This window comes from Sphaerodactylus townsendi, linkage group LG06, assembly GCF_021028975.2.
Source record: "Sphaerodactylus townsendi isolate TG3544 linkage group LG06, MPM_Stown_v2.3, whole genome shotgun sequence".
Lineage (NCBI taxonomy): Eukaryota > Metazoa > Chordata > Lepidosauria > Squamata > Sphaerodactylidae > Sphaerodactylus > Sphaerodactylus townsendi.
Genome location: NC_059430.1, coordinates 50,134,217 through 50,152,379, shown reverse-complemented (window position 1 = coordinate 50,152,379; position 18,163 = coordinate 50,134,217). Strand labels below are relative to the sequence as shown.

Below are 18,163 nucleotides of genomic sequence, written 5' to 3'. Positions count from 1 at the left end.
AGTACTTACTTTGACACCTCAATCTTGAGCTCTGTTTCACTCTTCTCCAGCTCCATAATTCGCTGTCTGTCTGCCTCACTCACTTCTTTACTCACACTGGTTGACAGTTCATCTCGCAAGGACTGTTCCACCTTCTGGGCTTCAAGGTTGATCTTTGTAAGCTGAGACACAAAGCAAATTCAATTAAGACACTTGCGAACGACACACAATATTAATAATATCTTAGTATTCAAGTTGCTAACTTGCAACATCAGGTTTTTGTGGTAATGGACAGGACAACAAGGACACTTTGGGCTATAAGAAGTGTTATTTACCCCTGCAACACTGCACTTCTGCCTGCTGCCCACTTCATTAAAATTAGAGGAAAAACTATTCCAGTTGTACTAGCATACAAAACAGGGCAGTCTAAGCTATTTTCCAATAACATATTTTGCAGACAGAAAGATAGATCAGAGTGTAAACACAGTGAATGCATCATATTTGAAAAGTATATGAATGTAAGAAATCATTGCATTTCCAAATGTATGAAAGTGAGTGCTTGTCCTCTAAAGCAAAAATCAGCCATACCTATCATTTCCAACATACTGTACATGCAAGTCTGAAGATTAGAAGTTTAACAAAAAAGAGGCCCTAATTATATATTTTAAGGTAGACAGTCATTATTAGATTAAACAAATTATCACAAATGAAAAGATTTATTCTCCACTTTTCTCTCCTTTAAGGAGTCTCCAAGCAGTTTGCAAATTTCTTCTCTTCCTCTCCCCACACCTTGTGAACAGACACCTTGTGAGGTTGGTGGGACTGAGACAGTTCTGAGAGAACTGTGACTAGACCAACATCACCCACCAAGCTTCATGTGCAGGAGCAGAGAAACAAATCCAGTCCACCAAATAAGAGTCCACTGCTCATGTGGAGGAGTGGAGAATCAAACCAGGTTCTCCAGATTAGAGTTCATTGCTTTTAACCACCACACCAATTTTCAGAGTTCTGTAGAATGCTTCATCAGGCTCTATGTTTAGTACAAAAATAAAATCCAAAGAAATTAAGGGGAATCAACAATCTAATATGCATTCTTATCTAGCAGAGAAACCATGTAATGGAAGCTCAGCAGCCAACCTCAGCAAATTTTGCCTCAAGTTCAAAGTTGCGTTCTTCTACTTGTTTTAATGAGCTCCGTAATTGTTCATACATCCGCTGAGAATGTGCAGCCCTCTGCCTTTCATTCAGTTCTTTCATTTCCAGCATAGCAATTTTCTTCGAAATAGAAACAATCTCACTGTTGGTTACAGCTTTTGTAGCCTTGTCTGCAGGGCTGTCTCCCCCTAAAGTTAACAATTACATAACACACTATTTAAATCTCTTTGAACGAGAATTAAAACAAATATTACAGAATAATGACCAAATTTGAACACAATTTTAAGTTTCTTATTTTGTCACTGTACGAAGAAGAAAGTTAATTTTAAACTGTCCTCACTCCTACCAAATGTCACCAAAATTAAACTGTTAACGAATCACTGCTGCTATACCTTTTTCCACAAAAAGATCTCAAGAGATGTGTGAATTAATCTGCCACATCTTCCTGGATCTTCTGTGAGGTGGAATGGTCTGCTGGGGTCCTAATGCCTACCGAGTTCAGTTCCTCCCTTCTGATTCTCTTTTAGCATTTAAAAATCTTATTTAAACACCTCCTTCGTCGAAACCATTATTCTCTTAGGCAATATAAATGCACTTTCATCAAAGTTCTATTTTCAACAGTGCAGAGAATAATGGTTTCGATGAAGGCGGCGCTTAAATAAGTTTTATAGATGCAAAAAGATAATCTGTTTTTTAAAAATGTGGAAACATGGTGATTTAACTCCTGCCAAAGAACACACGGCCACACTTGGATCTTTTAGAGAAAACAAGTGTGGTTCCAGTAGAACCATGACAGATTCAGCTGTCAGATTCAGTTTCCAGTTCCATCACAGCTCTTGCCCAACTCTTGCAGAAAGACAGAAAATCTCATTATCATAGTAAAAACTAATCAATTGCAGTAATTCTTCTTGTAGGGAAAATATCTTAATTACATGATGATGACTACCGGTATGCTATTTTACTTCTATCAATATCCTCTCTTTTTTAAATTCAGCCAAATGTGTACAAGCCACCTTATCAAAGTTATCAGATTTCTGACCCACTTAGTTCCTCTGCTATTTGAAAGCCCAAAGTCTGTACATTTAAAAGAAAACACCACAAAAACCAAACCTTGCATGCAGACTCTAAGACACACAATTCTTGTGGAAAATGAGGTCAATTTGCTCACCTTTTTTCTTTAGTGCCAGGTATAGTTTAAAAGACCCCTACCCAGCTAACTTCTCCCCCAATCAACCTTTGGTGTGGTAAAAGGAAGAAGGTCTTTCATTTAGATTTAGACTGAGAGATGAAACTCAGGATGATGCCAGTGCATAATAAAACCATTTGGCTGCCACTATACTGATTATTCATGGGAAGAGATATCTGTAGCATTGCCATATCTAAATCAGCAGTGAATGCTTGACCAGGGCTATATAAAAGACTTGAGTGCTTGGACAGCCAAAGAAAAGATGCAGCAAATGCAGTCAACTACAAGCTCAAAATACTTTAGCATAAAACACCAGTGTGGTTCTTCAGTTATAAGAAGTCTTATTTAAAACAAACAGTAAAATTACAACTCCTGTTAACTTTAAAGTAGTAGAAAAAGTATGCAACTGTCTTCATGTTTAAAGATACTCAATTCCAGTTTCTAAGATAGTAGTAAAGACACTAAACTGCATTGTTCTTACCATAAAATAATCATAATGTACAATGTACTTGCCCAGTTTCATGGTTTGCTCCCAAGCTTGTTCAACTGTGTGCAGTTTCTCTTTTGTAATTTCCAGTTCTTTGTTTAAAAACTCTATCTGTTCTTTCAGCGACACATTCTCATGCTACATGATAAAATGTGCAAACACATTATTAGACTTATTTAAGCTTGATACTGAATGAAGATACAGCTTCTCGTGAACAGCAATAAACCATCCTCTTGTATCCAGCAGGATGTCATAGTTAGGCTATGACTGACTTGGCAGACTCAGGTTCTAATTCCCAGGCTGCCATGAAGCTGATGGGTTGATCTTGGGCCATTGTTTTCTCTTGGCCCTATTTAAATCACATCATAGCTGCAGGATACAATGGCTTGATAGAGAAGAACCACGTATGCCAACCTCAGTTTCTTGGAGGAAGGATAAGATTCAACTGTAGAATGTAATATAGTGGCTAACATCAGGACACCTCCGATTCGAATCTCATGTGTTATTCAGTAGATGATATTAGCCAAGCTGTTCTCAGTCGTAGCCCCCTTCCCATTTGCAATAGGTACATAATGATAGTGACCTCACAGGAATACTAATACAGATGATGTATTAGAAACTTGTTCCGGGCTATAATAAACCATATAAAGGCTAAGTAGTAAAGTATTTGTCTTCGGATGGAGAAATGTTATATGGGTCAGTTAATACCTTTGTTCTAAAGCTGTTAATAATTTATACTGTTTTCACTATTCATAAATTATGGACCTATAAGAAATCTTTGAATCCATGCTTTCTTTTTCACCCATGTGATTAAAGTTAAGGCAGAACATCAGAAATCTTTGCATCACCCCACTATCCCACAATAGTTCTCTCACCAGGAAAAATAAAACTACAAGAAACCATGTTATGCAAGTATATTTCGCCTACTGACTATTCAAAAATTTCCAGTCATAAGCAAAACACAGGCAATGAATTTCTCTCTAGTCAAAACAACAAAAACATGTTATGCATTCAGAGTTTATGGGCTGGGTCCAGCAGAAGAGATCATGAAAGGAGGTGAAGGGCAGTTCAGTGGTAGGGTAACTGTTCGGCATGCAGAAGGTCCCAGGTTTTGTTTCTTCTCAGTAACAACAAGAAGAAGAGTTTGGATTTATACTTTGCCTTGTTCTCCTGTAAGAAGACTCAAAGTGGCTTACAAACTATTTCCCCTTCCTCTCTCCATAACAGACTCCTTGTGAGGTAGGTGGGGCTGAGAGAGTTTCAAAGAACTGTGACTAGCCCAAGTCACCCAGCAGGCTTCATGTGTAGAAGTGGGGAAATAAATACAGTTCACCAAATAAGAGTCCACTGCTCCTATGGAAGAGTGGGGAATCAAACCCAGTTCTTCAGATAAGAGTCCACTGCTCTTAACCACAATACCAGGCTTAACTACTATACCAGATACAAACACAAATCCACAAAGTGCCAAACTATAAGAGCACCTACTGCCCCAGTACCCAGAATTCAACTCCATTCAAAGGAGAAATTGCCTGTGTCTTTCTCTGTTTTTTATGATTAAAGAACCAGGAATACATGTAGGGAAGTACTAGGAAGTCAGTACTTATTGTCCTCTGTTTCTATTATACAATAGCAAGTGGTTTATACTTTTAATTGGTGGGGAACAGAAAGGATAAAAATGAGTCATATTTCAAAACCTGAGATTATCAGGGAGCAAAATCCACTGCTTGAGCAGAAATTGAATGTAGGGGCTACCATCCCAGAAGACAAGCAAAGTTACCTCCAAGTGATTGATATTAGTTGTTCTCTGAACAAGCAAGTTGTCTTTCTGTAGCATATCTCTGTATTTAGCAGTTAATTCATTATATTGTTTATTAGCCATTTCTAGATCATTCAGAGGTATGCTGTTATCCAATGCTTTTTGCAATGCTGCTATTTTGAAGGTAGCCATTTCCTAGAAAAAAGGAAGATTTCAATGCCAAATTTATATTCAAACTATAATAATGTTAAAAAGGAACACTTACTTGGAAAAATAAAAATACAACCCTCCCTCCCGCCCCTATACAAAATAGTTAACAGTGATGTCTGCACATATTGTAGCAACCCAAAATATTGCCCAAAAGAGTTGAGTAGGAGTTAGAAGTAGAAATAGAGGTGGGGTGGGGTGGGGGAATAGGAGCAGCACAGGAAGAAACCTATGAGTCAGAGGAAAGGCTGGGGGAAATAAGAAAAAAGCTTTAAAAGGCCAACAAAAAAGTTTTCTGGGCAATCTGTTGTACTAGGGTAAATCTTAAACATTCCAAACAGTATGTTTTAACATTTTAACCAGGAAATGTACGTGTCGGCAAAATCACACACTGCTAGAGAAAGGAAGCTTGATGTATTTTTCAAAGGAATAAAAATACCTTGAACCGATGCAAATGCCCGATCTTTTCTCCAATGGTAGTCTCCATCGATGTCAACTCAGTCTTCATTTTCTCATTCTGTTTCCGAAGATGCTTCTCCATTTCTAGTAAGGTCGTATACTGCCTTGTCAGTGATCTTTCATTTACTCGAAAAACAGTTATTTTTCTACTGTATTCTGCAAGTAGTTGTTTAGAATCATCACTTTCTTTTTGAAGTGCATCCAGTAAGTTCTGTGGGAAGTTCACAAGTGTTACTGACACTGTAGTAAAACAATTATACATAGTATTCTGATTGGGAAAGCTGTGAATGGGGTTCTGTTTTCAAAATGAGGTTCCCATCCTTCCCATTACAACCCAAAGAAATAGAGCATCTTCTAAATTAGCTTGGAATGACCACAGTGGTGTGCATATCTTTGGAAGAGGATGGGAAAAATAATTAAAACCAGCAGAGATCCATAAGCAAAGATTCCGCTTTTGCAAAGAGCAACTCTCTCCTTCTCCATAGTTCCCTCTCACAGAGACAGCCTCCAGGCTTCATTTCAAGTCATTTTGAGTATCACCAGATCCTGGAGGTGCAGGGAGAGCCAAAAAGGGTTGCAAATGGGAAGAACAAGGCAGGCAAGCTCAACTAAACAACCAAAACTGTGCTCAGGGTTTTCTGCATCCCAGACGACACTGTGTTACTGTCTCGGTCCAAGGTGGGCCTGCAAAGACTACTTCAAGCCTTTGCGACGTACTGCACAAACAGTGCCCTGTCGATTAATTATAACAAATCCAAAGTGCTGATCTTTTCGAATTCAAAAAAACTCAGCACGTGGAAAATAAACGGTACATTGATTGAACAGGTCCATTCATACAGATATTTAGGAATCACCTTCCATCATTCCTTAACCTGGACCTCTCATATCCACCAGACTCTCAATACAAGTAAAATCAAAGTGTTGGCAATATCCAGATTTTTTCACACCAGAGGCGGTCAATTTTTTCCTGCCGCAATGGAAGTTTTTCAGTTAAAACTACTGCCACAATTACTTTACGGAGCTCCAATCTGGGGAGCAAAACCGCTTGAGAAATTAGAGAGTGTTCAATCTTTGTTTCTTCGTGCGCTTATTGGCTCTTCCAAAGCCAGTCACGTATTAAGTTCTTTGTTTAGAAACCGGAGCCAAGACAATTTTTTCCCGGGTTTGGCTCTCTTTGTTGAGATACTGGCTTCTCCTTCATTATAGAGCCCTCCCGGGCAGTCTCACATATTTTCTGTTAAGCGACCACTTCCACTCCACCTGGCACACCAAAATTATCAAGCAAATAAACAACATAGGTGTATCTTTTGACCAACTCCTACTGATGGACGAAAGACAGGCTTTCGGAGTTTTGAAACAACGCACTCTTGACATTGAAGGGCAGCTTCTCACAGCTGGAGCCTGCAGAACTTGTTCTCCCACATTTTATGGCATTTCACCACCATTGCCGGGTTTTATGGCTAAATATATGAGTAATTTAACCAATCCACATCTCCGCAGATATTTTATGCTTGCTCGGCTAAATGTGTTACCGACTGCCCAAACAAGAGGCAGATATCATGGCATCCCACAGGAGAACAGGACTTGTTCCTGTGCAGCGGGCCTACCCGAAACAACTGAACACGTGCTCCTTCATTGCAAAGATTTGGCAGTCTATCGGTTGCTTTTTCTCGAGGCCATCTTGAAGAAATTTTCAGTGAGATCAGACAAGGAAATAGTTTCACACCTGCTTAGTGACCATCATCCCCACACTACTGAATCAGTTGCCAGGTTTTTAACAAAGGCACTTGGATCAAGAGTGAAACCTTTGTGTAAATTTTAGTCAATTGGTTTTAACATAATCTGTATTTTACCACTCTTTATATGCCATTAAAGGTTTTGTATTTGTATTTGTTGGTTTTCTGCATCCAAGCTTTGCTATTTTTACAGTCTTTACACTGAAATTGAGACACAGCAAAATATGTCACTTCTCAAGAAGAAGAAGAAGAAGAGTTTGGATTTATATCCCCCCTTTCTCTCCTGTAGGAGACTCAAAGGGGCTTACAGTCTCCTTGCCCTTCCCCCCTCACAACAAACACCCTGTGAGGTAGGTGGGGCTGAGAGAGCTCTGAAAAGCTGTGACTAGCCCAAGGTCACCCAGCTGCGCTTGTGGGAGTGCACAGGATAATCTGAATTCCCCAGATAAGCCTCCACAGCTCAAGCGGCAGAGCGGGGAATCAAACCCGGTTCCTCCAGATTAGAATTGCACCTGCTCTTAACCACTACGCCACTGCTGCTCCTAACTACACTAAATAGTCATAAGACATTTGAAAATTGGAAAGATGGCTTATTTTGAAGATCAGCAGCCCACCAGGGAGGATGAAGCATCCCTGCTCATTCAGCAGAGAATTCAGAGGGAGGAGGAACAATCCCTTGCCCTCTCCAATCTGCCTTGCAAATCCTGTATTTCAGGAAAGGTCACAATAGCAGGACAAGAGCAACAGTGGTCTCAAGAGAGAGAATGTCACACGTGACAAATCATAAATACATTATTTTATTTATTTATTTCAATTTTTAACCCACCCTTTCCCAACCAGGTCGATATATACCATAGCTTTAGCTGAAAACAGAGGAAAAACAACTTACAAAATATTCCTTTATTTTTATATCATCTTGCTCTTTTTGATATTCCAGCTTCTTCTTTTCTTCTTTTAATTTTTCACCAGTTGTTCGCCAGTGTTCTCTTTCGCTAAGCAAGACAGAGCAATTTCATTAAAACAGATATTTATGGGAATTATGGGAACCTTTGGGGATGACAGCATCACATCAGGCCCTCAAACTTCAAGTAAGCCCATGCGTACTCTTTGGCAAAGAAAAAGAACAGGTAAAAGCAGATTTTGCAGTCAGGAACTTAAGTCCTTAAGACAATGGCTGAGCATGGGCATTATATATGAAGGTTTCAATGAGCACTAGAATCAAACCAGCTGAATTATTTCTGGCATTGTATGCTCAGTGGGGTAACTCTGGTGCTATACTTCCTTGTAAACGCTTATATTAAAAAATGCAGCAGTATGAAAGGAGTCTACATAATAGTGTGCCACCAAGTGACAACCTTCTCATGGCAAACCCTAATGCGGTTTTCAAGGCAAAAGACCAGCAGATGTAATGTGTCATTGCCTTCCTCTGAATAGCTATCCCAGGCTTCCTTCATGGTCTCCTATTTAAACACTAACCATGAGCAGCCCTAAAAAGCTTCCTGATGCTGGCAAACTTGGGCTAAGCTGGGCTATTCAGGCTGCTATAAATTGACTATATCACAAAGATAATCCTTTTCTCCAAGTGCTGAAAAACCTACCCACATCATAAACTGCACAAAGGTCTAATAAAGGGGGAAAAACATTTAACTCTGGACTACATGACCACACTTGAAAACCATTAAATATCTTAACATAATTTTGTGGTATTTAAGCTTAATGCCAGGATTTGAGAAAGGGGCACATACATCGAGTAGAGCAGGGGTAGGGAACCTGCGGCTCTCCAGATGTTCAGGAACTACAATTCCCATCAGCCCCTACCAGCATGGCCAATTGGCCATGCTGACAGAGGCTGATGGGAATTGCAGTTCCTGAACATCTGGAGAGCCGCAGGTTCCCTACCCCTGGAGTAGAGAAACTGCAAAATAGTTGGAAACTAGCTTCTTGCAACTACCAAAAGAGAAGTTGCGTCTCTGTACACAAAGCAGCTTTTCTATAATTTAACAGCTTTTCCACGTTCTCATTTTCTTCACTTGTCTTCTTTCTGGAAGGGTGTCTTTTCTGCACATATTTTGGTCCCTGTAGTGGTCAATGACACTTTATGTCCTGAATAAAAACCTGCAGTTTAAATTTGCAGGTAGATATGCTGCAGATAAAGGAATGTAATATCAAATTGATCACTACAGGAGTAGAGCATGTGCAAAAAAGAAACTATCCCTACCCTCAAAGCAACAGTAACACACAAATGAGGAAAATACAGTGTGGAAAACCCTCAAATGAAGATAAAAAAAACCCCTGGCCCAGCTTCAACTTTGAATAGCTCTGCCCTACATGTGCATATCTTTTCTTTAGATACTCAAAGTAATTATTTCAATAAAGCAAAAGGTCTTCAAAAGCAGTAACTGTACCTTTGATATTCTTTATACAGCAAACCTTGCTGGTGGCGGATAACTGCAAATTTTCTTTTATATTCTTCTACTGCTTCTTCTAATTTCTTGAGTAGCTGTTCTTTATTTTCTAGCTCCTAAAGATAAACTTCAGATTAAATTCATGAAACAGCAACACCTCAAGTCCAATTTTAATATTTAAAAACCTTGTGAGCCTTTCAATGTTAATGGCCTTTCTCAAATAAAAATGATGACAGTAAATCTAAGGTATTTTTCCTCATAAATAGTTATATACACATACTTAGGGGCTGCAATTAAGATGAAAGCCCTTCGGGGACGGGGCGGGATAGAAATTTAAAGTATAAATAAATAAATAAATAAATAAATAAATAAATAAATAAATAAATAAAAAAACCTGATATTTGAGTTTATGCAACAATCCATGGACTCCTTCTCTATCCTTATGCAGGATAAGTGCCCTGAAATCCTCGGCATCTACCTTGAGGAACAGTACAGGGGGCAAAGTGAGGGGGTACAATGGGAAGGAGGCAATCGGCATAAATCACTGCCACCTGTTCTAATAGTTCAAATGCCTCTGTGTCTTCAGAACTGTGGAGTAGGATAAATGCCAATATGCTTTAAGTTCCAAATCATGCATAAAGTTCATTAGATTTTTACATCTTTAGCTATCTGTTGTTCCTACATGTCATTTTCTCTTAAATTTCTTGCATGAAATAATTCCCAATAGCATGGCTTGTTTATGATAATTAAATTATGTTAAATATTAATTTCAACCTGTTAGACATCAAATGCTACTGAGTACTGAAGTGTCATGGATAAGAAACTATGTATACAGAATTTTCTATCTCTCATTAAAACATAGAATCATAGAGTTGGAAGAAACCCCAAGGGCCATCAAGTCCAACCCCCTGCAATGCAGGAACACACAATCAAAGCACTCCTGACATATGCTGATCCAGCCTTTGTTTAAAAACCTCCAAAGGAGACTCCACCACTCTCCGAGGCAGTGAATTCCACTGCCGAACAGCCCTGACGGTCAGGAAGTTCTTCCTAATGTTTAGGTGGAATCTCTTTTCCTTCACCTTGAATCCATTACTCCGTGTCCTAGTCTCTGAGGCAGCAGAAAACAAGCTTGCTCCCTCTTCGACATGACATTCCTTCAAATATTTAAACATGGCTACCATGTCATCCCTTAACTTACGCTTCTCCAGACTAAATATCCCCATCTCCCTACGCTTCTCTTCATAGGGCATGGACTCCAGACCCTTTACCTCTGGACCCACTCCAGCTGGTCAATATCCCTTCCCAACTGCGGTGCCCAGGACTGTACACAATATTCCAGGTGAGGTCTAACCAATGCAGAATAGAGAGGTACAATTAAATCCCTCGATCTTGACACTATACTCCCATTGATAAAACCCAGAATCGCACTGGCTTTCTTGGCCGCCTCATCACACTGCTGACTCATATTTAGTTTATGATCTACTAAGACTCCCAGATCCCTTTCGCATCTGCAGCTCTCTTTAGCCAACATGTTCAGAGCTGAGCATATGTTCTTATAAACAGACTGTTCAGTTTAAAATAATTTACCTGCAATAGGTGTATTAAATACTCGTTCTGTGAATTAATTATGTTTGCACTAGAAGGAACAATCCCTTCTGGAAGATCTACTGCTTTGAATACTATACTGGCCCCTTCTGTCTCTCGTCGCAATTGAATTTCCTTTTCTAGACTTTCAATCTGAAAAATAAAGAGAAAATAATCAATACAGGAAAACAATCCTATTGCTAAAAAGGATATTTAAGGCAAGTCATTATAGTCACAATCCAACAAATCATTCCAACAAGTCACTGAACCAGATCACAAAGCTTCTTTGTTGTCATAATGTTGTTTCAAATGATAGTTATGATTTTAATATATTTAATTTAATGTATTTTATCATTTTACACCGCCCAGAGCCCTTCTGGGGTGGGAGGTATATTAAATTCAACAAATAAATATAAAAAAATTAGCATCACAAAATTAGCATCACAAGCATTAGTAGGAGTTGCTTCACAGCAGAGGGAGAGAAAAATGACCTCTGAATGCATGGATCTTCCCACATCATTATCTAGGTCTCAACATGCAGCCATAACCCTGTTATGTGATCTTTATGCATCAGCAAGATCCACCCAACAGAAGAGAAAGGCATCCTCTGTGACGATGGAGTTCATCAACTATAATTTGCTGCACAAACCACAATACACGTAGTAAAGCTTTGGCTAGCAGCCCTGATATTCTTGTTTTCACATCATTGCCAGGATTACTTTTGATGTTTAGATGAAGTTATCCTATTTACCTTTGCAGTTGCTTTGGCTAGTTGGTTTGAAAAGTCAACTGCCTCTTTTCGAGATTCTCTCAGCTCCTTCCGTAGTTCTTCATTGCGTCCTGTAAGTTGATCGACTTGGGCCTTCAAATGTAAGCTGGCATCAAAGACTCCTTCTGTATTCTTTAATTCAATTGCCTGTTAATTTATTCACAAGAAAAATAAATGGTTTCCATAAAGTTGTATTTTTACAGGCTGAAACGTGGTTACTTATAAATTGTCCAGATTGCCTCATTAATATAACAAAGATGGCATGCTGCTAATAAGGTTTTTTTTTAAAAAAAATGCATTTTCAAGACAGAATATACAATTTGCAAGATTAATACAACTAGTATTAATAGAATATCACAGAAGAATAGAATATCACAGAAGAAAAGTTTAAATAACAAGGCAAATGATAAGCATAATATTGCTCAACATTTATGTAGTATTTTTGCATGTTCTAATCACTTCATCTGGTTTTAATACTTACAAAATACTTAATACATCTGGTTTTAATACTTACAAAAAAGCTGACTTTATTGTAATACTTACAAAAAAGCTGACTTTATTTCTTATACCTTTCTTTATTTCTTATACCTTCAGCTAAAAGTTCATGAGGCAGTTTACCTCATTTTTAAAAAAGGACAAACAGGAAGCTAATGAAATTTAACCAACAGTGAAAAGTCACAGCAAAAACAAAGGAAATAAATCCTTAACAATATATCAAAAATGTTTCACAAAAGTAGACAAGAGCAACCACTGATACAACTGGGATCCAGAGGCTGCACTCAGATGTCACATGTAACTGCTGATAAGGAAAAACAGGCCTACTGCTTGGGATTGTGCACATGCCACTCTCTTCCGCCCTCCCATGTTACATCAACAATCCCAGTTAAACGTTAAGTCTGGTCCTGTGACACACAAATGCACAAGTGCAGGCTAACCAGAGTTAGATTTCCTCCCAGTAGCCAGGATCCTAAACTCCAGTTAGAATCCCTGTTATCAGGGGGAAATAAATACAGTGGCATATCCCATGTAACCCATGCCCCTGGGTGCATGCCTTTCAATCAAATGGGGGGGGCATCAAGTGCTCGCTGGGTCCCCGTGCCCGGCCTCTCCTACAGTGCTGCGACTGGGCCGGTACCCAGTGACTCTCTCCGTGCCAGAGCGCCACTTGCTGGTGCCCCGCCGTGCACCTGGGAGGCCTCTCACATATATGCGATCCCACAGCCTCACACTCTAGCGTGATCCCGCAGTGGGGGAGAGACTTTGCATGCTGCAGAACAGGCCGAGCATGCAGATGGAAGAGAGGCCTCCCGCCTGCGCAGCTGCAAAGCCACTCCCTCAATGGGGGATCACACTTGCATGCCCAGCCTCTTCCGCGGCGCCCAAGGCCTCTTTCCTGCCTGCGTGCCCAGCCTCTCCCACAGCGTGCAAGGTCTTTCCCTGCCGGATATCTGCCGCAGCACCCTGCCCGCTGCCTACCTTGCAGGCCGGCTTCTGCTCTCCCCAGGGCCTGGGGAGGACAGGAAACGGCCTGTGGGGGGGGGCCTCAGACGGGTGCAGCTGCCCGTCTGAGCTGCCCCCAAGAGCCCAAAGCAGGGGTTGTCCCTGGGCACCATCCCCCCCCCATATGCCTCTGAATAAATGGTCCAATTCTAAGAAGAGTTACTCAACCCAATTAGCTCCTTAGGCTTAGACTGGAGTAATTCTACATTGGTCATTCATTAGTTAAACACTAATATTTCAGGGAATTAGAAGGAAAAGAAGATTAGGAGGGAAGAAAAAGTCTGTGCAAGCCAAACAATTAGTCATATTAGTGCATTTTCCTTAACTGCAGTTGCATGTGACATCCAAATGCACCCATAATCAACTCTCAATAATTCACAAAACATTGTAAGATGAAAGCATTTTCACTAGGTACCACAGATTTGACACCATGGCCAGTAGATACTAGACAAAAGCATACAAGAGAAAAAGCCTTTCTATGAAAGTCATCCATTTTACCTCTGAATATAGGAAGAGAATCTATGAAGGAGATTTCAACTGACAGGCAGGTTCACAACCCTTGTGAGTGAACAATCCTTCAGATACTCAATCCATCAGTTATTTAAGGCTTTAAAGGAAAGAATCAGCCTTTGCTTGGAATCAAAGAGATGGCCAGTATAGTTTAGGGGAGTTACATTTCCTGTACTTAAAACTTGGGTTTATAAACCAAACAACATTTCTGAAATCTTCAAAGACAACCCCCTGTTCAGCACATTGTGATAATCCACCCTGAATGTGGTCAGAGTACAGTTAACCGCAGCAAGATCTCAGTGTTCAAGAAAGAGGCTCAGCTGAATTACCAGCTGCGGTTCGCTAAGGTTGTACATGCTAAAGATGACATCTGAGACCCTATCTACAGATTTGGATAGAAGAGTACCCACAAGTCATGATCCTGTATCGTCAGGGGGAATGCAAAGCCAGTATAGCACACTGAACACAGTGTTGGACTAATCTCTGGATTCAAATCCTGATTCTGCCATGCAACATACTTGGTCTAATAAATCTCTCCAGCTAACCATGGACTATAGTGAAGTTAAACAGAGGAAGATAAAACAGAGGTCACATATGCTACCCTGAGTTATGTGGAAAAAAGGCAGAATAAAAGAATACTGGACAGACAAATTCTGAACAACTATTTAACAGTTTTAATTACTGGATTGATCTGAAGTGGAGTGGTATGCATGGAGTATCCCAGCCTCCTTCCCTGAGTGCCAGTGAATCAGGAAGAGAAGGCTGCATCATTACCAATAGGAAATGGGAGGAAGTGATGGGTCTGTTGGGGCCACACAGCTTCAAAGTGCTAGCGGAAAGGAACATGAAATATCTTTAATAATCAAATAAATGAAATAAAACTTACATTTACTAATCGCTCGAGACTAGGGATCATTAGAGCAGTTTCTTTATCTTTCACGCTTGTATCTTTCTGCATGTCTTTTATAGCTTGTAGAATTTCCTTCATGCCTTGCTCAAGCTGCTTGTTTTCGTCTACTAGTTCTTTTACTGTAATTAAATGGTTTATATTTTACAATTTCAAACAGATTTGGAAAAGATACACACAAATTCACGTGGTCTTCTTATGCTACGCTTAAATGTCTATATTCATTCTGTCATGACTATAGCCAGTAATATAGATGAATAGTAGCTAGGTTTGACCAAAAAAATCAAAGATGTCTCTGGGCATAGCAACAAAGCTAGCCTGACCTCCTCATTAAAGTATTCCAAAGAAGGATTTTAGAGACCCAAAACAAAAGACAGGATTCAAATACGAGTACATTGATTGAGGACCAAAAGAAATTCATATGTATAAGAAACTGATAATCACTATTTTTGTATTGACTTTTAAGATTAAAAGTCGCAAGAATTAACTAACAGCTTTATTATAATAATTTAAGACATTTTGAGTACAGATAACCTTGTATGTTGTTTGAAGTTAAAAGATAATGTATGCCCTTAACAAGTGGTAGCATTAACTATTTTTAGGAGATTATCGTATATACTTGCGCATAAGTCAACTTTTTCAGCACATTTTTTATGCTGAAAAAGCCCTCCTAGACTTATACATGAGCCACCCCCCGCCGCTGCTGCCCGCTGCCGTGCCGCTGCCCATTGTTGGACTAATCTTTGGAGCATTGGCCTTTTAAGAAAATCATAGAGACACCCTGCCTGAGCGGCAGGGTTGGAGGTGGATTCCAGCATCACAGCAGCCACCCGGTGGGGGGAGGGGCCTTGTAAAACTCAGATTTTGCACTGGGCTCCATTTTCCTTAGCTACGCCTCTGCCCCGGAGGGAAGGGCATAAGGGAGTGCCGGCTGCCAACCCTGATGGTGGGCAGGGACGTGGCAGCGGAGTCTGCCGTCCCTGGCCTCATAGAGTTGCTTTTACAAGCAATGAGGGCAGGGGCGGGGAGGTGTGGCCCCGCCCCCGAACTCCCCCATAAAAAATCTATACCTAAGTCACTGCTCAACAGGCTTTATTTGTAGGAGTGGGGAAACAAACCTGTTCACCAGATATAGTCCACCGCTCATATGGAGGAATAGAGTATCAAATTTGGTTCTCCAGATTAGAGTCTAGCTGCTCTTAACCACTACACCACACTGACTAAGGAGAGTAATACTTAATTGTTTAAGCAAGATCATATTTACTTTTTCTGATCTATAAACCACTGCATCTCTTCAGATAATACCATTAATTTCTGCTTACATTTGGATTGAAACTTGGCTATTATTGTCTTGTTTTGCTCCAAGTCTCTCTCTCGTTCATTTAATTCTTTGGCAAGGTAGTTGTTCTGTTAACAAAAATGGAAAGCCACAATAATAAGTATACCCCCAAAAAACCTAAAACTTTTTATAAAATATAAACACAAGAGGAAATTAAAAAATGCTAGTCATAGATAGGACATCCATTTCTAATAGTTTAAGACTGCACATTTTCTAAATAAAGTATTTAAATTAGTTCTGCAAAAAAGGTTAAACACCACAAGCCCCATAATATTAAATGCTGTCATTTAATATTAAATATTAAATTAATATTAATGAGTGCTGTCATTTCAGATATCTTTGGAAAAATCTTGGTATCTTAAACTCCTGGCTCCTCAGTCTTTCAAATGTTAACTTTATATGATTATTAACTGTGTTCTTGGCCATCAATGTCATTACCAGTTCATTCAGCAGAACAAGCAATAACTGCTTTGTTGATTCAGTTATAGAGGCACTTGCAACATGAAAGTTTTAACATTATGTTCCTTACAACCCACCTCCAAAAGTGTATCTTATAATGCGGCAGATAGATTGTCCATATAGTTTTAACTATGCATTCAAGCATGAAAGCTCCTCACCTCTGACCTAAGCAAAATTAATTCATTCCTCATCTTGCTTATGAGATTCTCAACTGGATCTATCTGAAATGCATTCACTGGCTGATCATAATGAAGCTCTCTTTCCAAGCATTCTAGAAGCCACGATTCTGGAAAATACACCTGGTTTTTACCCATGACCAGCCCATCAGTTCTCAAATCTGCTAACTTCATTTCAGAGTTGTCCTCCTCAACACTCAGCAGGACCTTCTGCAATATACAGGACAACATTGACTTTTCAATAAAAAGAGGAAAACTACCTTATTGTCTAAAGACAGTGGTCTGGCATATGGGCAGGACATGTATTTTCAGTTCCATTCAGATGCCTGTCCTGCCTCTTAATCAAGTGTGCTTTACTAGGCCTTTGGGTGGTTTGCATAAAAAATATAAACTCTGGGCATCTACTCTCAGTTCTGACTCATCATTATTGATTCTATACAAAGTTGTGCTTCATGACCCATAGCTCTGATGATATGTATAATGCATTGAGTGTAAAAGCTTTGGAACCACCACCATTATCCTTCTGTTCGATCTCTGCACTGAATCAAATTGGAATAAAGATGGACATTCATTTTTCTAGGACATATAAACTTTGAAATCTTTCTGCTCTTTCCAGCATTTCAATTCAGCTCATAGCAACACAAAGGACACACTTTAACAGTTCTTGGCCCTTTATGAGTAGCTTGGTTTGTATATGCATATGAATGTTTACTCAGAAGTAAATCCTAATGTCTTTAGTGGTGTTAATCCCAGGTAAATGTTCATGGAATTGCAGCGTAAGCAAACTTTTAAGCACTGTTTTTTTTAACTGCTATTACAATACAGTAGTTTGAAACAAAGAAAGTGAAGCGTACTTTTTGTGAAAAGATTACCATCTTGTCTTTGTATGTATCTAGAGGATGCTTGCCTGGCTTCTCCCTCATATCTGGCAAAAGGAGCACAATTAACCAGGTTTGGGACATCTGGATGGCTAGGTTAGGGACCCTGATGTACAAATGCAACCACCTGGACAAATTGGAAAGTCTCACCCTCACCCCCGCTCCTTCCCATACAAACGAAGATTCTGAAATCTGTCTGAATACAATTTAAAATCCCTGTTTTCATAAGTGCAACAAAATCTGTTTCTACTCATTAATATTTTACAGCAGCCATTATTCTGTTTTATGTGAGGCTTTATATAAAGCCACTTCAATTGCTTTCCTGCTTTTTAAAAAATCAAAAGGAAATCTGCAAGGAAGGGAAGAAATATGAGTCTTTACCTTTGCTTTCATGTCATCAACATCAACTGTACTCATAAAGTCAGATTTCCCCTTCTTTGTTTTCAGCTCTTCAGTGAAGCTATCAATAAGCTGTAGATCATCTGAATCCAAACCTAGTTTAAAATCACATGAGAACAGATACCAAGAGGTGGAGAAAGTCCTCTAAATAGAAGAACAATTCAGAAGCTGAAAAAGCTAGCCTACAGAGATTTAGTCCTGGATCCACCATTTTACATATCTTCCAGAAAAATTCTACAACAAACTTTCTAGACCTGTTACAGAAAAAA

The 18,163-nt window shown here is 39.5% G+C and overlaps 1 protein-coding gene across 1 annotated transcript in view; it reads right to left on the bottom strand.

Annotated features, from left to right (window-relative positions):
• Window positions 1-18,163, bottom strand: part of CEP290 (centrosomal protein 290) — an 80,414-nt gene that overhangs the window by 43,608 nt on the left and 18,643 nt on the right. The window contains exons 19-31 of the mRNA XM_048501553.1: window positions 17,877-17,989; window positions 16,600-16,827; window positions 15,966-16,050; window positions 14,623-14,765; window positions 11,709-11,873; window positions 10,961-11,110; window positions 9,371-9,486; window positions 7,855-7,957; window positions 5,210-5,440; window positions 4,585-4,758; window positions 2,834-2,945; window positions 1,117-1,322; window positions 10-161 (exon numbers count right to left, since the gene is read on the bottom strand). Of these exons, the coding sequence (XP_048357510.1) occupies window positions 10-161; window positions 1,117-1,322; window positions 2,834-2,945; window positions 4,585-4,758; window positions 5,210-5,440; window positions 7,855-7,957; window positions 9,371-9,486; window positions 10,961-11,110; window positions 11,709-11,873; window positions 14,623-14,765; window positions 15,966-16,050; window positions 16,600-16,827; window positions 17,877-17,989 (1,978 nt within the window). The remainder of the gene's footprint in view (window positions 1-9; window positions 162-1,116; window positions 1,323-2,833; window positions 2,946-4,584; window positions 4,759-5,209; window positions 5,441-7,854; window positions 7,958-9,370; window positions 9,487-10,960; window positions 11,111-11,708; window positions 11,874-14,622; window positions 14,766-15,965; window positions 16,051-16,599; window positions 16,828-17,876; window positions 17,990-18,163) is intronic.